A 19,507-nucleotide genomic window follows, 5' to 3' on the forward strand; every position below is an offset into this window, starting at 1 on the left:
GAAAGCTTTCTCCTCTCATTGACGAAAAATGAATCACTGGACCTGCCAACTCCATAATTCTTGCATAATGGATTAACATGTGGTGCTAAATAATTAAAAAAAAATACAATACAACTATGATTGTCTATTTAACAAAGAAGTATTATGAAAAAAAATAATGAAAAAGTGTTAAAAACAATAGAGAAAAATTTATGTAAACATCATGTATGTGTATGTGAGTATAATCGTAGTCTTCGAGAATGCGAAACCATTATGAATTAAATAAACATCAGAAACAAAGACAGTTGAGTTATAATTACCCTGGTTAAAAAAAGTACTCAAATATATTGGTTTTATCGTCAATTCAATACTTTTTAATACTTTTTCCTTTGTCTCAATACTTTTTTTTAATCAGAGTAGGCATATATAGGATGGAAATGTTAAATTATAATCAGTATATATATACTTACACTTAATTTTATATGTATTTTTTATGATTTATTTTTATACTATTTAAATTAATTGCTCACCTGTTTAAATTATTCTCCGGTATATATATTATTTTTTTATTTCACCACAAAAATGTTTTTGTTTCACTACTAACTACTGCTCATAACTGATCGCACAAATTCGCTGGTAAAACTCATCCGCGTTGTTGCAAGCCAAGACTCAAACAAAAGAAATTTAAGTAGCTGCGCAGTAAACTAAAGAAACGAAAAAAAACACGTTCGGACCAATTGTTAAGGGCAAACGGCAATGATTCATATAATAACGTGACAATATACTAAGTCAAATAGTAAAAAGTGCTGAGATTGAACTACACTTTTTACTGATCGGAGATATTCAATAAATATAAAGTGTATTTTCATATACTACATAAAGTTTATATTTTTGCTTCGTAAATTTTAGTAAACTTGAGTGAAAATATTTATCATTTACATTAATAATAAATACGTTCTAAGGGTTATTTATTCGAATTTATTTCATTAATTTAATCTGCTGAGAATTAATAAAATATGTGTAACTCAATTTTTAAAAATTACCGTTTAAACAATATTAAACATTAAAGTTTTCATTATAAATATTAAACTAATACTTTGTTAATTTTGTTATTTAAAAAAGTCATTTTTCGTAAGCTGAACATCATTTATTCTAGTTTCAGCTGCTAATTATTACAGATGCATTTTTTTTGACAAGTGTCTTGTATTTTTTTAAGGTTTAAGTAGTAATTTTAAATATTCCAGCAGTATATTTCAACGATTAACTGTTAATTATAGCAGTTTAAACATTAAAATCATAATTTTACTGATTGAAACGACATAAGTTGTTGAACATAACTTAAATAATTACAAGTTGAACTACAATTATTGTCAATCATTTTTTTCCGTGTTCCATTCTTCATTGCATGATAAATATATGAGGTCAAAAAATTCTTTTCATCATCGGGATCAATCTCGACTTCATTTTTTAGCAACAACTTGACCATTCGTTCATTGTGACAAAAAATGGCAACAGTTAATGCCGTCCATTCAGGCTCTGTTTTAAGCACCGTATTAAATTTTGCTCTGGAATCAATTAATAGTTCGGCTGTACGAAAATCATCGAGTTCAACAGCGATAGCTAATGGAGTCATTTTAGAAAGGCCGTAACGATTTATTGTTGGCATCTCCAAAGCATCTACGTTGGCATCATCATTTATTAATTTTTTAACTAATACTGATTTTTTTTTTCACTGACTGTTACCACAAGAGATGTATCCTCAAGAAAATTTATCTGAGCGTCGATATCCACTTTGTTCAGACATCAATATCGCCCAATGCAACATCATTATACACATGTCATCACTTTTTAGAGGTATTTGTTCGTTAATGTCAATAATTCCGCGTTTCACTTTATCACGATAATCTTCATAGATCAATTGATCTTCTAAACATTCACTGGACAGTTTGTTATTCTGTAAGTTCTCCATTCTTGATTTCAAAAGAATTTAACGAAATTAAAATTTTTTTGAACTCACTGTAATTTTTTGTAGTTTAAATTTAAATTTTTGAACTGCTAGTGATGGTCTAGCTTCGATCAGGGACTGGTCGACTCTGCTAATGATCGGAGCCTTGTAAAATTTTTTTATCATACTTTTCCTCTTTCTTTTCACATTCATAAAATAGATTACTATCTGTTTGTCATTAGAGACTGCCTACGTATTATACTACCTAGACTAAAATTTATCTGATGTTCAAGGTATAGTTATTTGGAGAAAGGAATGCAAGCTAAAGTACTTCTAAGAAATGTCATTATCTAAATACTTTTAAAATTTGAAGATAACTCATCGGTTGGGCTCCAGGATGTTTTAAATGTATTCATAATTCTTAACTTTTAAATTCTACAGTTCAAAAATTTTTTAAGTTAAAAAAAAAAAAATTTAATTGTAAGATTTGAATTTTCGAATTTCCCCGTTTTTTTTATAAATTCCTTAGAACTTCAAAATTTTAAATTCGGAATTTAAAAAAAAAATTCAAAAATTTTTCATTGAAATTCCTATAAAAATAAAAGAAACCCAAAGTTTTGAAATTCAAAATGAAGTTTATCAAATAAATATTCTTTCCTGTTTTTTTGAGAAATTTTTCTGAATTAAAGTTTAAAAATTCATTTTTTGAATTTTTTCCGTCATCTAAAAAAATTTTTAGACAACAAACTTTTAAATTGTTCAATAATTTTTTAAATTAAAAAAAAAATTTAATCATGATTTGAATTTCAAATTTCCAAATTTTCCCGCTTTTTATACAAATTTCTTAGAACTCCCAAATTTTGAATGCGGAATTTAAAAAAAAAATTCAAAAATTTTTTAATTATATTTAAAAAAAAACCAAATAAAAAAAAACTCAAACTTTTTAAATTCAAAATGAAATTTTTCAGATAAAAGGTCTTTCCCATTTTTTTGAAAAATTTTTTTTAAATCTAATTTTTAAATTCTTGATAACTCAAAATTTAAATTCTCAATTCCAAAAAAATTAAAAGAATTCCCCAAACTCTCAACTATCAATTTTTTAAAATTTAATTTTCCCGCCAATTTCAAATTCTCCCGCCATCTGCCAGCACTGCATCCAAGCTCTAAATTACTCACAGGCGCCTTCTGTAGTGACCTTGAGAAGCCAAAAAAACGTAATAGAAAAAAAAAAAGTAGCTAGAGAAAAAACGCAGACTCGATCTCTCATTTTACATTTCGGCGACATGGCGGCTGACCACGAGCAATTTAATCAGCTACTAAGTACACTATTAAGTACCGACAATGATGTCCGTACCCAAGCTGAGGTAAGTAAATCACTCATATTAATTACTCCCTTAAATAAAACCCATAAATAAATCCACCCCCGAGTTTATTTTCCTTACAATTAATTTTTTTTCCTGCCATGCCCGCATGGTCACCCGATTCCGCGTGTTCACTTAATTTTTCTCTACCTCAACCATTTATTTACCTCAAGCCTTCATAGTTTCTCTCCACTTTACTCCGCTTCCTCCGAATTATTTTTCCAAACCAAAAATTTGAAAATTCAAATTTTTAAAAATTTAATATTTGGCGGGAAATAAACGAAAATTTAAATTTAATTTTTTTATTTTAGGAGGCCTACAAAAATTTACCAATACAAAGTAAGGTTACGTGGTTGCTCACCTCACTATGCAATGGACATCTGGCCGAGGAAATTCGCGCCATGGCCGCCGTTTTATTAAGACGATTATTTTCATCCGAATTTATGGACTTTTACCCACAGGTATAAAAAAATTGACTATTGTTTTTTTTTCAAAGCTGATACTTGAAGGAAATTGACATCATACCACGTCATGAGATGCGTAAATTACTAAAGAATAATCAAAAATTCATTTCATTACTTAATTAAGCCATTAAGTATTTTTAATTAATTTTTAAAAATCAGAAACCCGGGAAATTTGAATTTTTTTTATCTCAAACTTAGAAAATTAATTTCTCAGTTTGTAATTATTTAAAATTCATAAAAAACCTGGTCTAGAAATCGGAAATTTTCTAATTTATTTATTGCAATGCATAGTTTTTGTTAATAATTACAATTACATTGATAAATTAATTTTAATTACAAGAGTAATTAAAATCAGTAGGTAAAATTATTTGAATTTTTTTTCGGAGTTTGTTTTTGAATTTTTTGACTTTATGGCACGTTTTTGGATGCATAATTTACAGAAGAATAATTAAAAATTTATTTCATTACTTAATTCAGTCATTGAGTATTTTTAATTAATTTTTAAAAATCAAAAACCCGGGAAATTTGAATTTTTTTTATCTCAAACTTAGAAAATTAATTTCTCAGTTTGTAATTATTTAAAATTCATAAAAAACCTGGTCTAGAAATCGGAAATTTTCTGATTTATTTATTGCAATGCATAGTTTTCGTTAATTATTACAATCACATTGATAAATTAATTTTAATTACAAGAGTAATTAAAATCAGTAGGTAAAATTATTTGAATTTTTTTTCGGAGTTTGTTTTTGAATTTTTTGACTTTATGGCACGTTTTTGGATGCATAATTTACTGAAAAATAATTAAAAATTTATTTCATTGCTTAATTTAGTCATTGAGTATTATTAATTAATTTTTAAAAATCAAAAACCCGGGAAATTTGAATTTTTTTTACCTAAAACTTTGGGAATTTAATTTCTTAGGTTTAAATTTTTTAAAAATTCATTTAAAACCAGGTCTAGAAGGTTCTGATGTTTGTAAAAAAAATTTTAAATTTAATAAAAATTATTTGGAAAGTATTTTTAAATTTTATTTAATTGCAGCTACCGCCAGAAGCACAAGAAGAATTGAAGAAACAAATTTTACTGTCGATTCAAAATGAACAATCCGAGACAATAAGACGTAAAATATGTGAAGTTGTTGCTGAGGTTGCGAGAAATTTAATTGACGACGATGGTAATAATCAGTGGCCAGAATTTTTAAATTTTTTATTCCAGTGCGCCAATAGTCCGGTTCCTGTTTTAAAAGAAAGTGCGCTTAGAATATTTACGTAAGTAATTTCACTCAATTTTTTTATTTGTTCAATTATTAATCAGTTCTATTAATTTAGATCCGTGCCCGGTGTGTTTGGAAGCCAGCAAGCTAGTTATTTGAGTTTAATCAAACAAATGTTACAACAATCTGTCATGGACTCTGCTAATTATGAGGTAATTAATAACTTGACATAAAAATAACTTTGATCACCGTGTAGTGGACGCGAAGACGAGTTCAACGAGTACCCACATGACTAGGTTCTGAAAAATTCCTACTTGCTCTTTTTTTTTAATTTGTTCAAAAATTTTTTTTTGTGATTTTTGAAAATCAAGTGATTTCGGATAGAGAATTTCATGCCGAGTGGAATGAGTAGTCGCATCGATATTTTTAAAATTTATGATAAATCACAAAATGGCCGATGGTTAATTATTCTAATCGATAATTAATATGTGATTTTAATGACATGTTGTGGGTACTTCATTGACAGGAAATTTTAAGGGAAATTCAAATATGACATCAGTTTTACGGACTAAGAATTTGGGAGTTGATAAATTTTTTTGAAAATTTTATTTTTTTTGGAAAATTGATGTGTAGGCGGTGTAGAGAATGTGATGACGAGTAGAATGAGTACCCACAGTGATATGTTTTGAAAAGTTGATAATTTGATAATTATTGATGATTAAATTTAATGAGTAAGTCATTAAATTGAATACCGTGTTGTGGGTACTCATTTTACGTGAAATTTGATGGAAAACAAGAAACTGATGTCTAATTGTGTGAAAAAATAAATGGAAGATTGATACTCAAAAGATGTAAAGTCTAGGTCTTTTGACACAAATTCTTCTTATAATAATTTAAAAGCTTTTCGATGACTGTAAATTGTCACGTACTAATTTACAGACAGATACGGAGCTGACACTTTTTTTTTTTATTAATTAAAAAACACCAAAATTGTTGTTATTCATTCGAAAAATCAAGTCAATAATCGTACAGGAAATGCGATGACGAGTAAAAAGAGTACCCACAGTCATATCTATGGAGTTGATGCACAAAAATCCAAAATGGCCGCCTATTCATAATAACCAAATTAATTTGCAATCGTAATATATTGATGTGGGTACTCATTTTACGCGAATTTTCTCGGGGAATTGAAAAAAGTTATCAATAAAATTCTAAGTCCCATAGGAAGGCTTAAAAAATTTCATTAAATCTCCTGACGATTTAATTTTTTTTTGCTAAAACAGGTCCAGTACCAAGCAGTTCGTGCCATAGGCGCTTTTATAATTCTCCACGACAAAGAGACCGCTATTCAAAAACAATTCACCGACATACTTCCGGCACTCGTGCAAGTAACAGCTCAGTCAGTAGAAAAACAAGAAGACGAAGCCTTGCTGAAGGTCCTTATTGACCTAGCAGAAACGGCACCCAAGTTCCTGCGTAATCAGTTGGAAAATATAATGGAAATGTGCATGAAAATATTTTCTAACAAAGAAATGGGCGACAGTTGGCGTCAGCTTTCACTAGAAGTGCTGGTCACGCTGTCGGAAACTGCGCCAGCGATGGTCCGTAAGGTCGGCGGCAAATACATTGTGGCTTTGGTCCCTCTGGTGCTAGAAATGATGACTGACCTTGAGGATGACGACGAGTGGACTATCAGTGACGAAATAATTGAAGAAGACAACGATTGCAATAATGTCGTTGCCGAGAGTGCTCTAGATCGGCTCTCCTGTGGACTAGGGGGCAAGACCATGTTACCTCAAATTGTCGAAAATATTCCACGCATGCTCTCAAATTCTGATTGGAAGTATCGGCATGCGGCTCTGATGGCCATTTCAGCTGTCGGAGAAGGTTGTCACAAACAAATGGAAGCTATCTTATCACAAATTATGGAGGGCATTGTCCAATATCTTCAGGATCCGGTAAGTCGCCATTTTGTTACTATAATTTTTTTTTTTTTTCAAGGCTATTTATTGGTAACAAAAATATCTACAGACTCGAGTAAGGGTTTAAAGTGTTCGCAGTGACGCTCTCTATTGAATAAAATTACGTGGGGGAATAAATTTTCACTTGGAATGTACTTCCGGTCGAAAAAACGGTACCTAAAAGCTCTAATTGTTCAATTAGGTGGGTTTTTTGCCAATTGAAACTAGTTCCAGTTAATATTTAAGCTTGAATTTGCTGGGGGAGATTCGTAGTGACGCCCTCTACTGAATAAAACTGTAATAGAAAATATATTTCCATTTTTAATGCACTTCCGGTGGGAAAACGGTCCTTAAGAGCTCCAATTGTCCAATTGAGAGGGTTTCTTGACAATTGGGGCATGTTCTAGTCACTGTTTTTGCTAGAATTTTATTTAGAGTGATTCGCAAAGGCGTTAGTTGAATTTAGAAAAAAAATTTAAGTGAGTCGGAGATCTAGGAGGGAAGTTAGAGGACCACAAGAGCTCCAATTGTTCAATTAGGCGGGTTTTTTTTAAATTTGATATTAGTTCGAGTTAATATAGAGGCTTGAATTGGCAATGTAAGATTCATAGTAACGTCCTCTATCAAAAAGAAGAACGATAACTGATGAATTCTAACCTCCAGTGCATTTTCGGTGGAAAAAACGGTCCCTAGAAGCTCTAATTGTCCAATTGGAAGGGTTTTTCGACAATTAGGGCTAGTTCTAGTTTCTTTTTTTGCTGGATTTTTTTTTTCGAGCGATTCGGAGAAGCGTTAGTTGAATTTAAAAAAAAATTTAAGTGAATCGGAGACCTAGGTAGAAAGTTAGAGGACCACAAGAGCTCCAATTGTCCAATTAGAGTGGTTTTTTGACAATTGGGACTAGTTCCAGATGATATTTTAGCTTGTATTTGCTGTGGGAGGTTCGGGGAGGCATTAGCTAAATTAAAAAAAAAAGTTTAAGTGAATCGGAGGCCTAGAAGAGAAGTGAGAGACCTCGAAGTAAATAAAAAAAGCCATGGGCGGAGTCAGCAGTCACAGAAATTAATTTTGTGAATGCGTTACGTTCGTGGCAGAGTAAAAAGATGATAATTAAAACATCGTTTTGATGTATTAATTTAATCCTTGTTCTACAGAGTCGACCCTGGATATTATTCTTGGTCATAGTTTTAGGACAAACATTTTATTTATAAAATAAACTTGACTATCGTCAAGAGAACGTTGAGACGAGTTGATTGAGTATCCACATCGCTATGTTTGTAAATAATTGACACTAATTAATTATTTAATTAAAAAATTTTAAAAACTTTTTTACCGTCATCTAGTGATGTGGGTACTCATTCTACTTGGCTGTGTCTCAACACATTAGAACTGACGTTAAAATTTAATTTTAGTAAAATTAACCCGAGTTTTGAAATTGATTGTTTGTTTTCCAGCATCCGAGAGTACGTTACGCAGCTTGCAATGCCGTAGGTCAGATGTCTTCGGACTTTGCACCAATTTTCGAAAAAAAATTCCATGACAAAGTCATCCCCGGTTTACTGATGGTCCTCGATGACAACGCGAACCCGCGCGTTCAAGCCCACGCTGGCGCAGCTCTTGTTAATTTCAGCGAAGACTGTCCCAAAAATATTCTCACGCCTTATTTGGACGCAATAATGGCAAAACTCGAGAGTATACTGACAGCTAAATTCCAAGAATTAGTTGAAAAAGGAACTAAATTAGTTTTAGAACAGGTAAGAAGTCTCCGGAGCTTTCATGTCCTTCTTAAATTATTCCAGAGCTCAGAAAGTCTCAAGACCATGCATATTCTCGGAGAGAATGCGGAGACGAGTAAAATGAGTACCCACAAGCCTATTTTTTGATGACTCAAAAATTGGCTAATTGTTGTGAAAATTGAATGACAATTAATAATTGTTAATCACCAATTTGTCGCAACCTATCGATGTGGGTACTCATTTTACTCGGCATCGTCCCGAGAAACTTGAAATGGCTATCAAATGTATCTGGGGTAAAACGGACCGGAAATAAATGTCGGTATCAGGATATTGATTATTAAAAATTATGTTATAGGTCGTAACAACTATAGCTTCGGTAGCTGACACATGCGAGGAGCAATTCGTAGCCTACTACGACCGTCTGATGCCGTGTCTTAAGTACATTATCCAGAATGCGAACCAGCAAGAGCACAAAATGTTGCGCGGAAAAACAATTGAGTGCGTGAGTTTAATTGGACTCGCAGTAGGAACAGAAAAATTCATAAATGACGCGAGTGAGGTCATGGATATGCTGCTGGCAACTCATGCTGAGGGTGAACTTGCTGACGACGATCCTCAGATCAGTTATTTAATTTCAGCATGGGCTAGACTTTGTAAAATTTTGGGAAAACAATTCGAACAATATTTGCCGGTTGTTATGGGCCCGGTATTAAAAACTGCGTCCATGAAACCGGAAGTTGCTTTACTTGACAATGAAGATATGGAAGGTGTTGAAGGTGACCTCGATTGGCAGTTTGTTTCTTTGGGAGAGCAACAAAACTTTGGAATCAAAACCGCTGGCTTAGAAGACAAAGCGTCTGCTTGTGAAATGCTCGTTTGCTATGCCCGTGAATTGAAGGAAGGTTTCGCGGATTACGCGGAAGAAGTCGTCAGACTCATGGTACCGATGCTTAAATTTTATTTCCACGATGGAGTGAGAACGGCAGCTGCTCAAAGTCTCCCTTGTTTACTCGAGTGCGCTCAAATTAAAGGTGATTATTTTTAGATGAATAAATTTTTCACGCCATGGACCGAGTCAGCAGACGTAAATTATAATTTTACGTATGCGTTACGTTCGTGGCATAATAAATTGACAAAGTATTACTTTTATATCGTTTTGATATGAAATTATATCGTCGCACGTTCTAGAGAGTCGACCTCGTTTACTCATTCTTGGTCATAGTATTAGAACAAACAAGTTTAAAGAAAAATCATTTTGGGTGTCTTGTTCTAAAGCTCGAGACGAGTTGAATGAGTACCCACAAGCCTAGATTTGGATTACTTTAATTTTGGCTAATTGTTCGTAACAATTAATTAACCGCTAAAAGTACTTTTTAGTGATTTACTGTAACATAGTGTTGTGGGTATTCATTTTACTCGGCGCCATCTCAAGAACTTCAGGAAACCATCAAAATTTATTTTGGAACAAAATGGGCCGATTTTTTAATTTTGAAAAAGTTTTTATTATTCAAATTAATCAATTTAATGTGTTTTAGTGTTCAGAATGCAATTTCCTGTCAAACGAATACCTACATCCCTGTATTCTGTCGACTTCAAAATTCGTTAATTTTTAAAAATTATAAAAATTATGAAATTTGCTTGGAAACAGAACCTAGTGATGTGGGTACTCATCTAACGTGGAATTGCATCAGGAGCACAGAAACCCGACCAAAAATAACTTAGTAGCTCCAGGAGCCTAGAAATCTATTCAATTCACTAGCAAGCATATTAAAGTTCTTTTAAATTTTTGATTACAGGACCTCAGTACCTCGAAGGAATGTGGGCATACATCTGCCCTGAGCTTTTAAAGTCAACAGACAGTGAGCCCGAGTCAGACGTTTTGCTCGAGCTTCTTTACTCTCTAGCCAAGTGCATCGAACTTCTAGGCAAGGGATGTCTTGACGCTTCTCAAATGACCGAATTACTTCGTATCCTCGACAAACTTCTCAATGAACATTTCGAGCGTGCGGTCGCACGTCTCGAAAAACGTAAAGACGAAGACTACGACGAAGTCGTAGAAGAGCAACTACGTGACGAAGACAACGAGGACGTCTACACGCTCAATAAAATCGCCGACATTCTCCACGCCCTCTTCGCGACTCACAAAGATACATTTTTCCCGTACTTTGATCAAATTTGCCACCATTTTGTAAAATTACTCGCGCCCGAACGTTCGTGGTCTGACCACCAGTGGGCGCTCTGCGTCTTCGATGACGTAATAGAATTCGGTGGGCCCTCCAGCATCAAATACCAGGACTACTTTTTGCGGCCTATGATCTCTTACGTCTGCGACCCCTCCGCCGAAGTACGTCAGGCTGCCGCGTACGGCTGCGGTGTTCTCGCCCAATTCGGAGGTGACGCATACGCTCCCGCATGCGCAGAAGCCCTTCCCCGACTAGTCGAAGTGATAACGCAACCCGAGTCCCGTAATCCCGAAAATATAAACCCGACGGAAAACGCCATCAGCGCAGTGACGAAAATTTTAAAGTTCAACAGCAAAATGGTTAATGTCGACGAGATGCTGCCTCATTGGCTGAGCTGGTTGCCGGTAACTGAGGACGAGGATGAGGCGCCACATGTCTATGGATATCTGTGCGATCTGATTGAGGCGAATCACCCGGTGGTTTTGGGGCCTAATAATGATAATCTACCGGTGCTCATTAGATTCTTCGCGGAGGCGCTTTTTAAAGAGGCGGTGCCTAATGATAATCCGGTTATTCATCGGATCGTTAATCTTGTGAGACAAATTCAGGTATGTTGTTTTTTTTATTTTATGATGTTTAATGACTTAATTTTATAATTTTTTATGACTAGGGTGTAGTCTAATTCGTGGGCTAAAAAAATAGTCTATTTTTGAGAATTTTTTACGAGTTTACTATAAAAGATAAATATACAAACACTGCTAGGGATGATTAATGAAGTCATGAATTATAAGAAAAAAAATTTTTTCAATTATTTTTATAAGTATGTTCATACAAAAGGTGTAGGGGAGAGGTGCTGCAGTTGTAACAAAATTTTATTTTTTGCTCCCATTTGTTTTTTTTAAGATAGTCAACTTAAAAACTGTCAGAAAAGTTAGCTAATAGTATCTTTTATGTGACTGAATTAGTTAATTAGTAAAAAGTCAATGTTAACTTATTAAAAAATCAATTTATTTAACTAAAGTCAGGGACCAAGATGGCGGCGTGTGGGTTGCAGTTGTAACGCAGTGCAGGGGCAATTTTTAAAACCGAACGAAATAGATATTTTTCACTAAATTGCTTTTATTATTCAGTCTTAATACATACTATTGTACTTAATTAACTCTTAAAGTCAAGTATTTAAACTTAAAGTAGCACATATATTTGTATCTTCAATATAAATTATTAAACATTTATAATGTTTTGAAATTGGTTATTTGTCAGTTTTCTGGCATCTCTCCTTTAAGTGTCTGGGAAGTTTCTTTCGGAACACTTTCGAGCAGATAGATACCTGTCAAAAACTTGTCAAAAACACAAATTCCACATGATAAAAAATTTCAAATAATAATAATATAATTTTTTTTTTTATCATTTTTGAAATATTTTTTAATTTCCGGGTAATAAAATTTTTTCAAATACAATATTTATTTAATTATAATAACAATATTGACTAAATAATTTTTAACAATATACTATTTTAGATTATTTTCACTGTCTTTTTCATTATTCGTTTTAATGTTTTAAATCAATACGGGAATTCGGTTATCCTAATAACGGAACAGTAAATAAAATGAGTTATTTTTGCATTTATACATAGTGAAAATATTAAAAATTATTAAATAATATTAATGTAAAACGAGTATGAATGTAGCAGACATCAGAGACCTTTAAAATTATAAATAAATAAGATAAATAATTAAAAAAATAATATTTACAAAAAAAGCACTATTCATTTTAAAAATTTTTGAATCCGCATTTTTTAAAATTTTATATTATTAATTATTTACTCGATTTATTAATAATTTTAAATTTGTCTGATGTCTGCTATATCACACCCATAATGTAAAATGTATTTAAAATTTTAAAATGATTGAATATTCAATGAAAATAAATATTTTGAACTAAAGAATAGAAACAAAATAAATCATTTGAGGTTATACTAGAAAAATAATTAAAAAAAAAAAATAAAAACAAAAATTTATAGTTTATGATTTAAATTAGAGTTTATCTATACTTAATCTATTTTTTATAACAATCATACATACTGCATTAAATATTAGGGCTCCAGTAATAATTAATATTGTACTTGATTTAGCCAGTCAATAAAACTCACCGTTAATGTCTATCGATAACATTAATATGATTGGCTGTTCCGGTACTGGGCACGGGTTCATTTTGGTGTACTAATAGACGAACAGTCAAATTAATATAATAATACTATTTTTTTCATATTTTTAATATGTTTTCTTGAATTTTATGTCATTCAAGATGCATATACAAAAAAAAAATTATTGAAAAGTAATTCTATGCATTTTCTATAAGCTTAAGACCATTGACTGATTTCTTAGCAAAACCATTAAGAGACATGAAAAAGTCATGAATCCGAGACTATTGCTCTAATTAACATTTTTTTTTATATTTTGTAACTAAAAGATTAAGGTTTTGAATAAAGAAAGTTTTATTTAATTTCATCGCATACGAGTTAAAATATAATATAATGATTATCAAATCATTCCGGTATTGGGTCTTGTTCCGGTATTGGGACATTTACCTCATTAAAAAAATAGTGAAGCGTACAAAAAAAAGTTTTCACGCGTATTTTCAATAATTCTCATTATTTTAATATCGGAGCAAGATTAATTACTGAAACTTTGATCTAATCAATAATTTACTATTTTTTACAAGTTAAAGAAAGAATAATAATAATTTTTGGTTTTTTTAATACATTTTCATTGACTGTTTTCGATTTTTTAAGCTCACTGGTTCAATTGACCCCATTCTCCCCTACATGGAAAAAATGTAAAAAAAAATGAAAGCGATTTTTGAAAAATGACCAACTACACCCTTCAAAATTCTTGAAGAATTCAAACTTTTGTGCAAAATCTTATCTTAGAACTTTAAAAATTCATAACTTAGAAACTATTCAAAATTAAGAAATGACCAAGGTCTCATTTCAATGCTTAGATCTTTAGCTACAATTCTTGTCCAGAACAAATTGATCTAATACCAAAAGCTCTCGAGATATCAATCTATATAAATCATCGGATCCAGTAGCAAATTCAAAAATGTCTTAATTAATTTTTTAAAAAAATTTATAACTTCTAAACTTAAATATTTCAAAGCTCGTTCATGCCCTCACTTAAAAGATCAGACTTTCGGCTACAGTTTTCACAGCTGAGTCGTCAAATTTAAATAATTGCATCTCTTGTGATCTTAATTCAAAGTTTTGAAAGCTCGATCTTTAAAAATTATGAAAAGAATCCATTAATTAAATTAATTATTCTAATGTAATTAATTATTTTTACAGAGTAATGGAACAATGTTCGAAGGATGTATAAGGATATTATCGCCAGAACAACAACAAGCCCTTCACGAAGCCCTAAGCTTACAGCCTACTAATTAATTAATTAATTAATTAATATTTTAATTTTTTTTCCATTCAAATTTAATTATAATTATATATTATTATTATTATTATTATATTTTAAGTTAAATAAAGTAAATAAGTGATAATAATTAAGCATAATTATTAGATGATAATTAATAGAATAATTAAAAAAAAAAATTAAAATTAATAATAAAGAAATTTAATCTTAAATCATGTTATTAATTAATTAATTAAATACTATTATTATTGTTGTATTATAATAATTATTAATAAATAATTTCCATTTATTTTAATTTCATGTCCTGATAGAAAACAAAAAGTTTTTTTTTATGTATAAGGAAGTTACGTAACAATTGTCTGAATAATTGAAAGAATTTATAGAAATAAATAATATTAATTTTTTTTTATTAATAAAATTTTATTGTTAAGTAAAATATAATTTTGGCTCTTAATTTTTTTTAACCCGCTAAAAAAATTCAAAATTTTCAAAAAATGAAATTTGACTTGACGTTTGAGGTCCTACACAGAAAAAAAAATTAACTTGGTTCGAGTAAATTATTTTCTTCAAAATATCATTCTTGTTTCAAAACATCTAAACTTTTCAATTCAAAAAAAGATCAATCTTTAATAAATAAATGATTAAGGTACCGGCGGGTAATAAGGCCTAGCTACCCTGATTAAAAATACTCATTGAAAAAGATTAAAAAAGATGAGAATTGAATACTTTTTAATACTTTCTATATTACCAGATTTTCATCTGGAGGAATTGAAAAAGATTCAAAAGAATTGATATTTTTAATCTTTCTGAATCCTTCTCAATACCAAAATAATTCCATATTGGAAGGTATTGAAATGATGAAAGATTGAATTCCTTTCAATACTTTTGAATTCCATTTTAAGAATTACAAAGTATTCAAATGATCCAAATTTCGATTCCATTCAATACTTTCCAAAACCTCCGTATAGATTGAAAAGAATTGAAATAATTTTCAATTCTTTTCAATGAGTATTTTTAATCAGGGTAAGGTAGTTTTTAAATAGAATCGAAAATATTGCAGTTAATTATCGAAATGTCTCATTAATCTTTATTTCAATACATTAGCCATTAAATGTAATGAAGTAATGGTAATTTTTACCATAAACAAACCAAAAATTATACTTTTACAAAAACCGTACGAATAGGCCTTATTTTACTACGGTAGGGTAATAAGGCCTACGAGTTAAACAAACTGGAATAGTTTAACTATACTTAATAAAATTGCTATTAGAGATGAATCATCACTTGAATTTAGCAATTATACTTTTTAAGAGTCAGAAGACTACGACAGCGTATGACAGATGATGAAATATAGAAGACAGCCCTGGTGGAAATTTTTCGGACTTCTGTCTTAAAAACTCATTTTGAGAGTTCCAAAGACTTTTTAAGACAGAAGTCCGAAAAATTTCCACTAGGGAGGAAACGTGGTATCGGGACTATTAATTTGTCGTAACATCTCTATACAAGATCTCTGATTCGCCAGGAACTTTTTACTGCGTCATATTAGAAAAATCTTTAATATTTTTGCTTACGACACCATGAGCAAATCATCTACGAATTTAAAGTCAGTAAAGAAGACACTAGTTTTGAGCGCGATCTAGTCTCTTCAGTTCAATCTTACCAAAATTTATAAAATAATAAAAAATTTATTTCGTAAACTCTTCAATTTCAGTTGATTACCAATCATCGCTAAAAAAAATGTCAAGCAAAATATCAATAATTATTTTACTGTTACACTTCTCGCTGTTCTTGCGTATGATGACGAAATTTGTTCTAACAAAGATGAACCCGTAAGTAATAAAATTATAAAATTATTATTCATAGCTAACTATTGTCTATTAATTTAATTCATAGTGTTCATATGGAGAGAACCCACAACCGTGTTGTAGCGGCTTTTATTGTTTGGATGAAATAGTAGAGGTTGGTAGTTCCGGACATGTATAGCTCCATGAACTATGTCTTTTGTATGCACTTTAGTATGCTCACTAGTCTCTTTTTCGCGCCACTGTCATCATTACCAACAAGCAGTGAAGCAGCAGAATAATTTTTGATTGGTAATTTTCAATGGAATTTTAAGTTGAATACCAATCATAATTCATTCTCTATTTAGTATAAAATAATATAGTTCGCCGTGAATGTGTCTTAAACACGTAGGTCGCATAGCATTATGTTGTGTATACTGAAATGTTTTGTATGTATACTTTCTAAATACTGAACCTTCATGAGAATCAAAAACATTAAATAGTTCCACGGATATGATTCCAGGAACTAGTTCCTTTTCGCTCCGGAAACGTTCCAGGTTCTATCCGGAATGTTCCCACCTCTATGAAATAGGACGCTGTATAGTTCATAACAGTGACAACCCGTGGTTATGAGAATATATAAAAAGATATTCCAATCCTGCAATGCATGATGGAAAATGTGTTGTTATGTCCTCTACCTATCGGGAGGATGATTAATTCACTATAATTTAATTTATCTATCTGGGTTACTTCGCCCCGGAGTATTTGAATACTCAGCTTTGGTAGAACGATTACTCTGCGATCTTATGTAAGATCCTATTTGGGAATTTAGATACCCATGATTTTTCACAAAGATTTTTATATGAATTCACACATTCCTATATTCGATACTATGGGTTCTTATGCAATGCGATTCCACATGGATTTTTTTGATAGAGTCGAGATATTGTCTTCAATTCGACGGCATATTGATCGAAAATGGTGTTCTACCAATCTGCAGATTAAAACACGGTCTTAATTGTTCACCAAAACGACATGACATAACTATATCGGTGACGTCATTGCATTTAAATTAAAGTTTTTTCATTTTTTTTATCTTTATTATAGTAAAGTTATTTCTCACTTAAACTTTATAGTAAAATAAATAAATCGAAATGTTGAAAATTGTGAATTTTATATTTCCTGTATTAATAGTGATAATGATAGTATTGACAACACTTACTCTTACGACATTGCCGTACGAGTTTACAGCCAAAAAGTCAAGTTTACTACCAACTGTCGGTAAAAAACAATCGCCGGCAGTCAAAGCTTTAAACGATTACGACGCGACGGTAGAACGTGTCAAAAGATCACTAGTCAACCTAAAAACAAGAACCAACTCCTACGAAATGGTACCTAAGAAAATTAATAATGATACTAATTTTGTTCTCGGTTTCAATGATTTCTTCGAGAATGTTGAAAGTTACAATAGTGAAATTGAATTGCTTGTAACAAGTATTGAATACCTTTACAATAATCCAAAGAAAAATACTGTATATTTTCCACTAATCAATACCCAGGTTAGAAATTTAGTCGATCAGTTATCGACTGCAGATTTAACTGTCGGTAAAACTGTTGAAAAAATTACCGATCAACGTAACGACATGCAGCACTTCGCAATGAAATTATTTGCGATGTACATTTATTTCGGTGAAGATAAATCGATAAAAGACAAATGTCGCCGTGAGATATTACGATTTATACCAGCAGTCAATAAATTTGCTAATCAAACTATAACTGACCAACAAGATATCTTCAGACTAACAGGGCTCAGATTATTGGCAAATTACGGTTACAATAATGATAATTTTAAGAAGGATTTCCATAATCCCATAGTTCAATCTGCTGTTGAGAATTCCCTTGATTTAGACACAAGTAAAACTGATGTTTTTGAAGAGAAATGCCTGTATGACGACGACTCTTATTTGGCTCAAAAATATCTTGTCGACTATACTGAGCTTTTAGTTAGTGCCTCGATGTTCGAGAGGGCACTGATGGGATTTAAGTACCCGTCAGCTAAATTTAAACGTATTGAGGTTATTTTGACTAAAATGCTGCATCCAACGATTCCCTATTTGCCATTTGGAGTCTTCGGCTTTACCGGCAACCGATATAATTCTATCAACGACTTTGGGTGGGATGTCAAAGGAAAGCTGGGCGTCTATACATTTCCGTTTATCGGTCTCGGAGTCTTCAAAACAGAAAAATTTATGTTTTCACTCCGCGTACAGAGACATGGTATACCGATTTCGCCGGCTGAGGAAGACAATGACGCGAAATTGTCTCTCGGTTGGCTACAGATGCGTAAAATTTACGTCAATGGTTACTCGTACGACCGGGAACTGACTTGGGATAAGTTGAAAAATGAGCCTGGTGTGCTTACGAATGATGAAGAACATTACGACAGTATACCAGAGGATTTTTTCGGTTCTTATAAGTGCGAGAATATTGACTCATTCATTGGACAGTTGACGAAACACAAACTGATGTTTTGGGGAAATACTTATAACTTTAGAATGTTTTATGGCGAGTGTACTGTCAAAGAAGCCGGCGTCGTTACCAATAATGGCGCCCAGATAAGTTATTCAATTAAAAATAAGACAGATAAACTTCTTAAATTTTGTTGGAAGGACGAATACACGGGATATTCTGAGCACAAAGTTACTGGTGCCTACACAGAAGGTAATTTCGTTTCGGTACTTCCAAAAGGCGAAGATGAAAGGGACAGACTAACTAAGTTTACCCTACACATGATGATTAATGGTAAGGAAGATTATAAAGTTACTATTGGAAGTTCTGAGACCGCAATCTTAAGCTTCAATTATGCTGGAGAATTTTATAACGTAGAACGTTCGTCTAGATCTAGCGAAATTTTTATATGTTCAGCTAAAGTTAACAATCTATCAGAACCATCCTACGTAATTGCTGGTAGTTCAAGTAGCATCGTTAACAAAACGATAGAATTGGAAGGTGTCCAATACCCACGTGATAAAGAAACTCTTATGTATATAATTAAGCCGGAATAAGGATTATTATTAATGAAATTTTTATGCTGACAATTCGGTTAAAACTTGAAGAATTTGTAACTATTTTCAATACTTTGTACTTGTTGACATTTATTTCATTTATAAATTTTGTGGTCACTAAAACAATCAGTGAATTCAACTAATTTATTTTAAGAGAATATTAAATATTTTTTTTTATCTCGATATTTTTTTCGACAATATCGTAAATAAGTTGTGAATCGAGCTGAAATAACACAAACCGGAGCTAAATTTATTTCAGAATTTATTTTAAATAATTAACATAAATGAACCACCCACAATACTTTATGTACATGTGTATAGTGCCGTTTCATGTTTTTGTTTATCATTATATCAATAAAAATGATGGCTAATCTTCTATTCTAATTATAATTTTTCA

At 31.5% G+C, this 19,507-nt stretch overlaps 2 protein-coding genes and 1 non-coding gene across 3 annotated transcripts; all 3 read left to right on the forward strand.

The window, feature by feature from the left end:
- The first annotated feature begins 3,178 nt into the window (after positions 1-3,178).
- On the forward strand, positions 3,179-14,559 carry LOC103573020 (importin-5). The gene is made up of 9 exons (XM_008551870.2): positions 3,179-3,288; positions 3,597-3,746; positions 4,791-5,017; positions 5,078-5,174; positions 6,246-6,920; positions 8,378-8,677; positions 9,015-9,690; positions 10,456-11,450; positions 14,186-14,559. Exons 1-9 carry the CDS (start codon positions 3,208-3,210, stop codon positions 14,279-14,281), a joined length of 3,297 nt encoding a protein of 1,098 aa, XP_008550092.1. The 5' UTR covers positions 3,179-3,207; the 3' UTR covers positions 14,282-14,559.
- On the forward strand, positions 5,791-5,922 carry LOC128668875 (small Cajal body-specific RNA 8). Its single transcript, XR_008404461.1, has one exon. It is a non-coding gene; the product is annotated as a small Cajal body-specific RNA 8 (non-coding RNA).
- Positions 14,560-17,167: 2,608 nt separating the features above from the next.
- Odv-e66-12 (putative envelope protein ODV-E66-12) lies at positions 17,168-19,206 on the forward strand. The gene has a single exon (NM_001414866.1). It carries the CDS (start codon positions 17,200-17,202, stop codon positions 19,108-19,110), a length of 1,911 nt encoding a protein of 636 aa, NP_001401795.1. The 5' UTR covers positions 17,168-17,199; the 3' UTR covers positions 19,111-19,206.
- The last annotated feature ends 301 nt before the right edge of the window (positions 19,207-19,507 follow it).

Source organism: Microplitis demolitor, chromosome 10 (genome assembly GCF_026212275.2).
Source record: "Microplitis demolitor isolate Queensland-Clemson2020A chromosome 10, iyMicDemo2.1a, whole genome shotgun sequence".
Lineage (NCBI taxonomy): Eukaryota > Metazoa > Arthropoda > Insecta > Hymenoptera > Braconidae > Microplitis > Microplitis demolitor.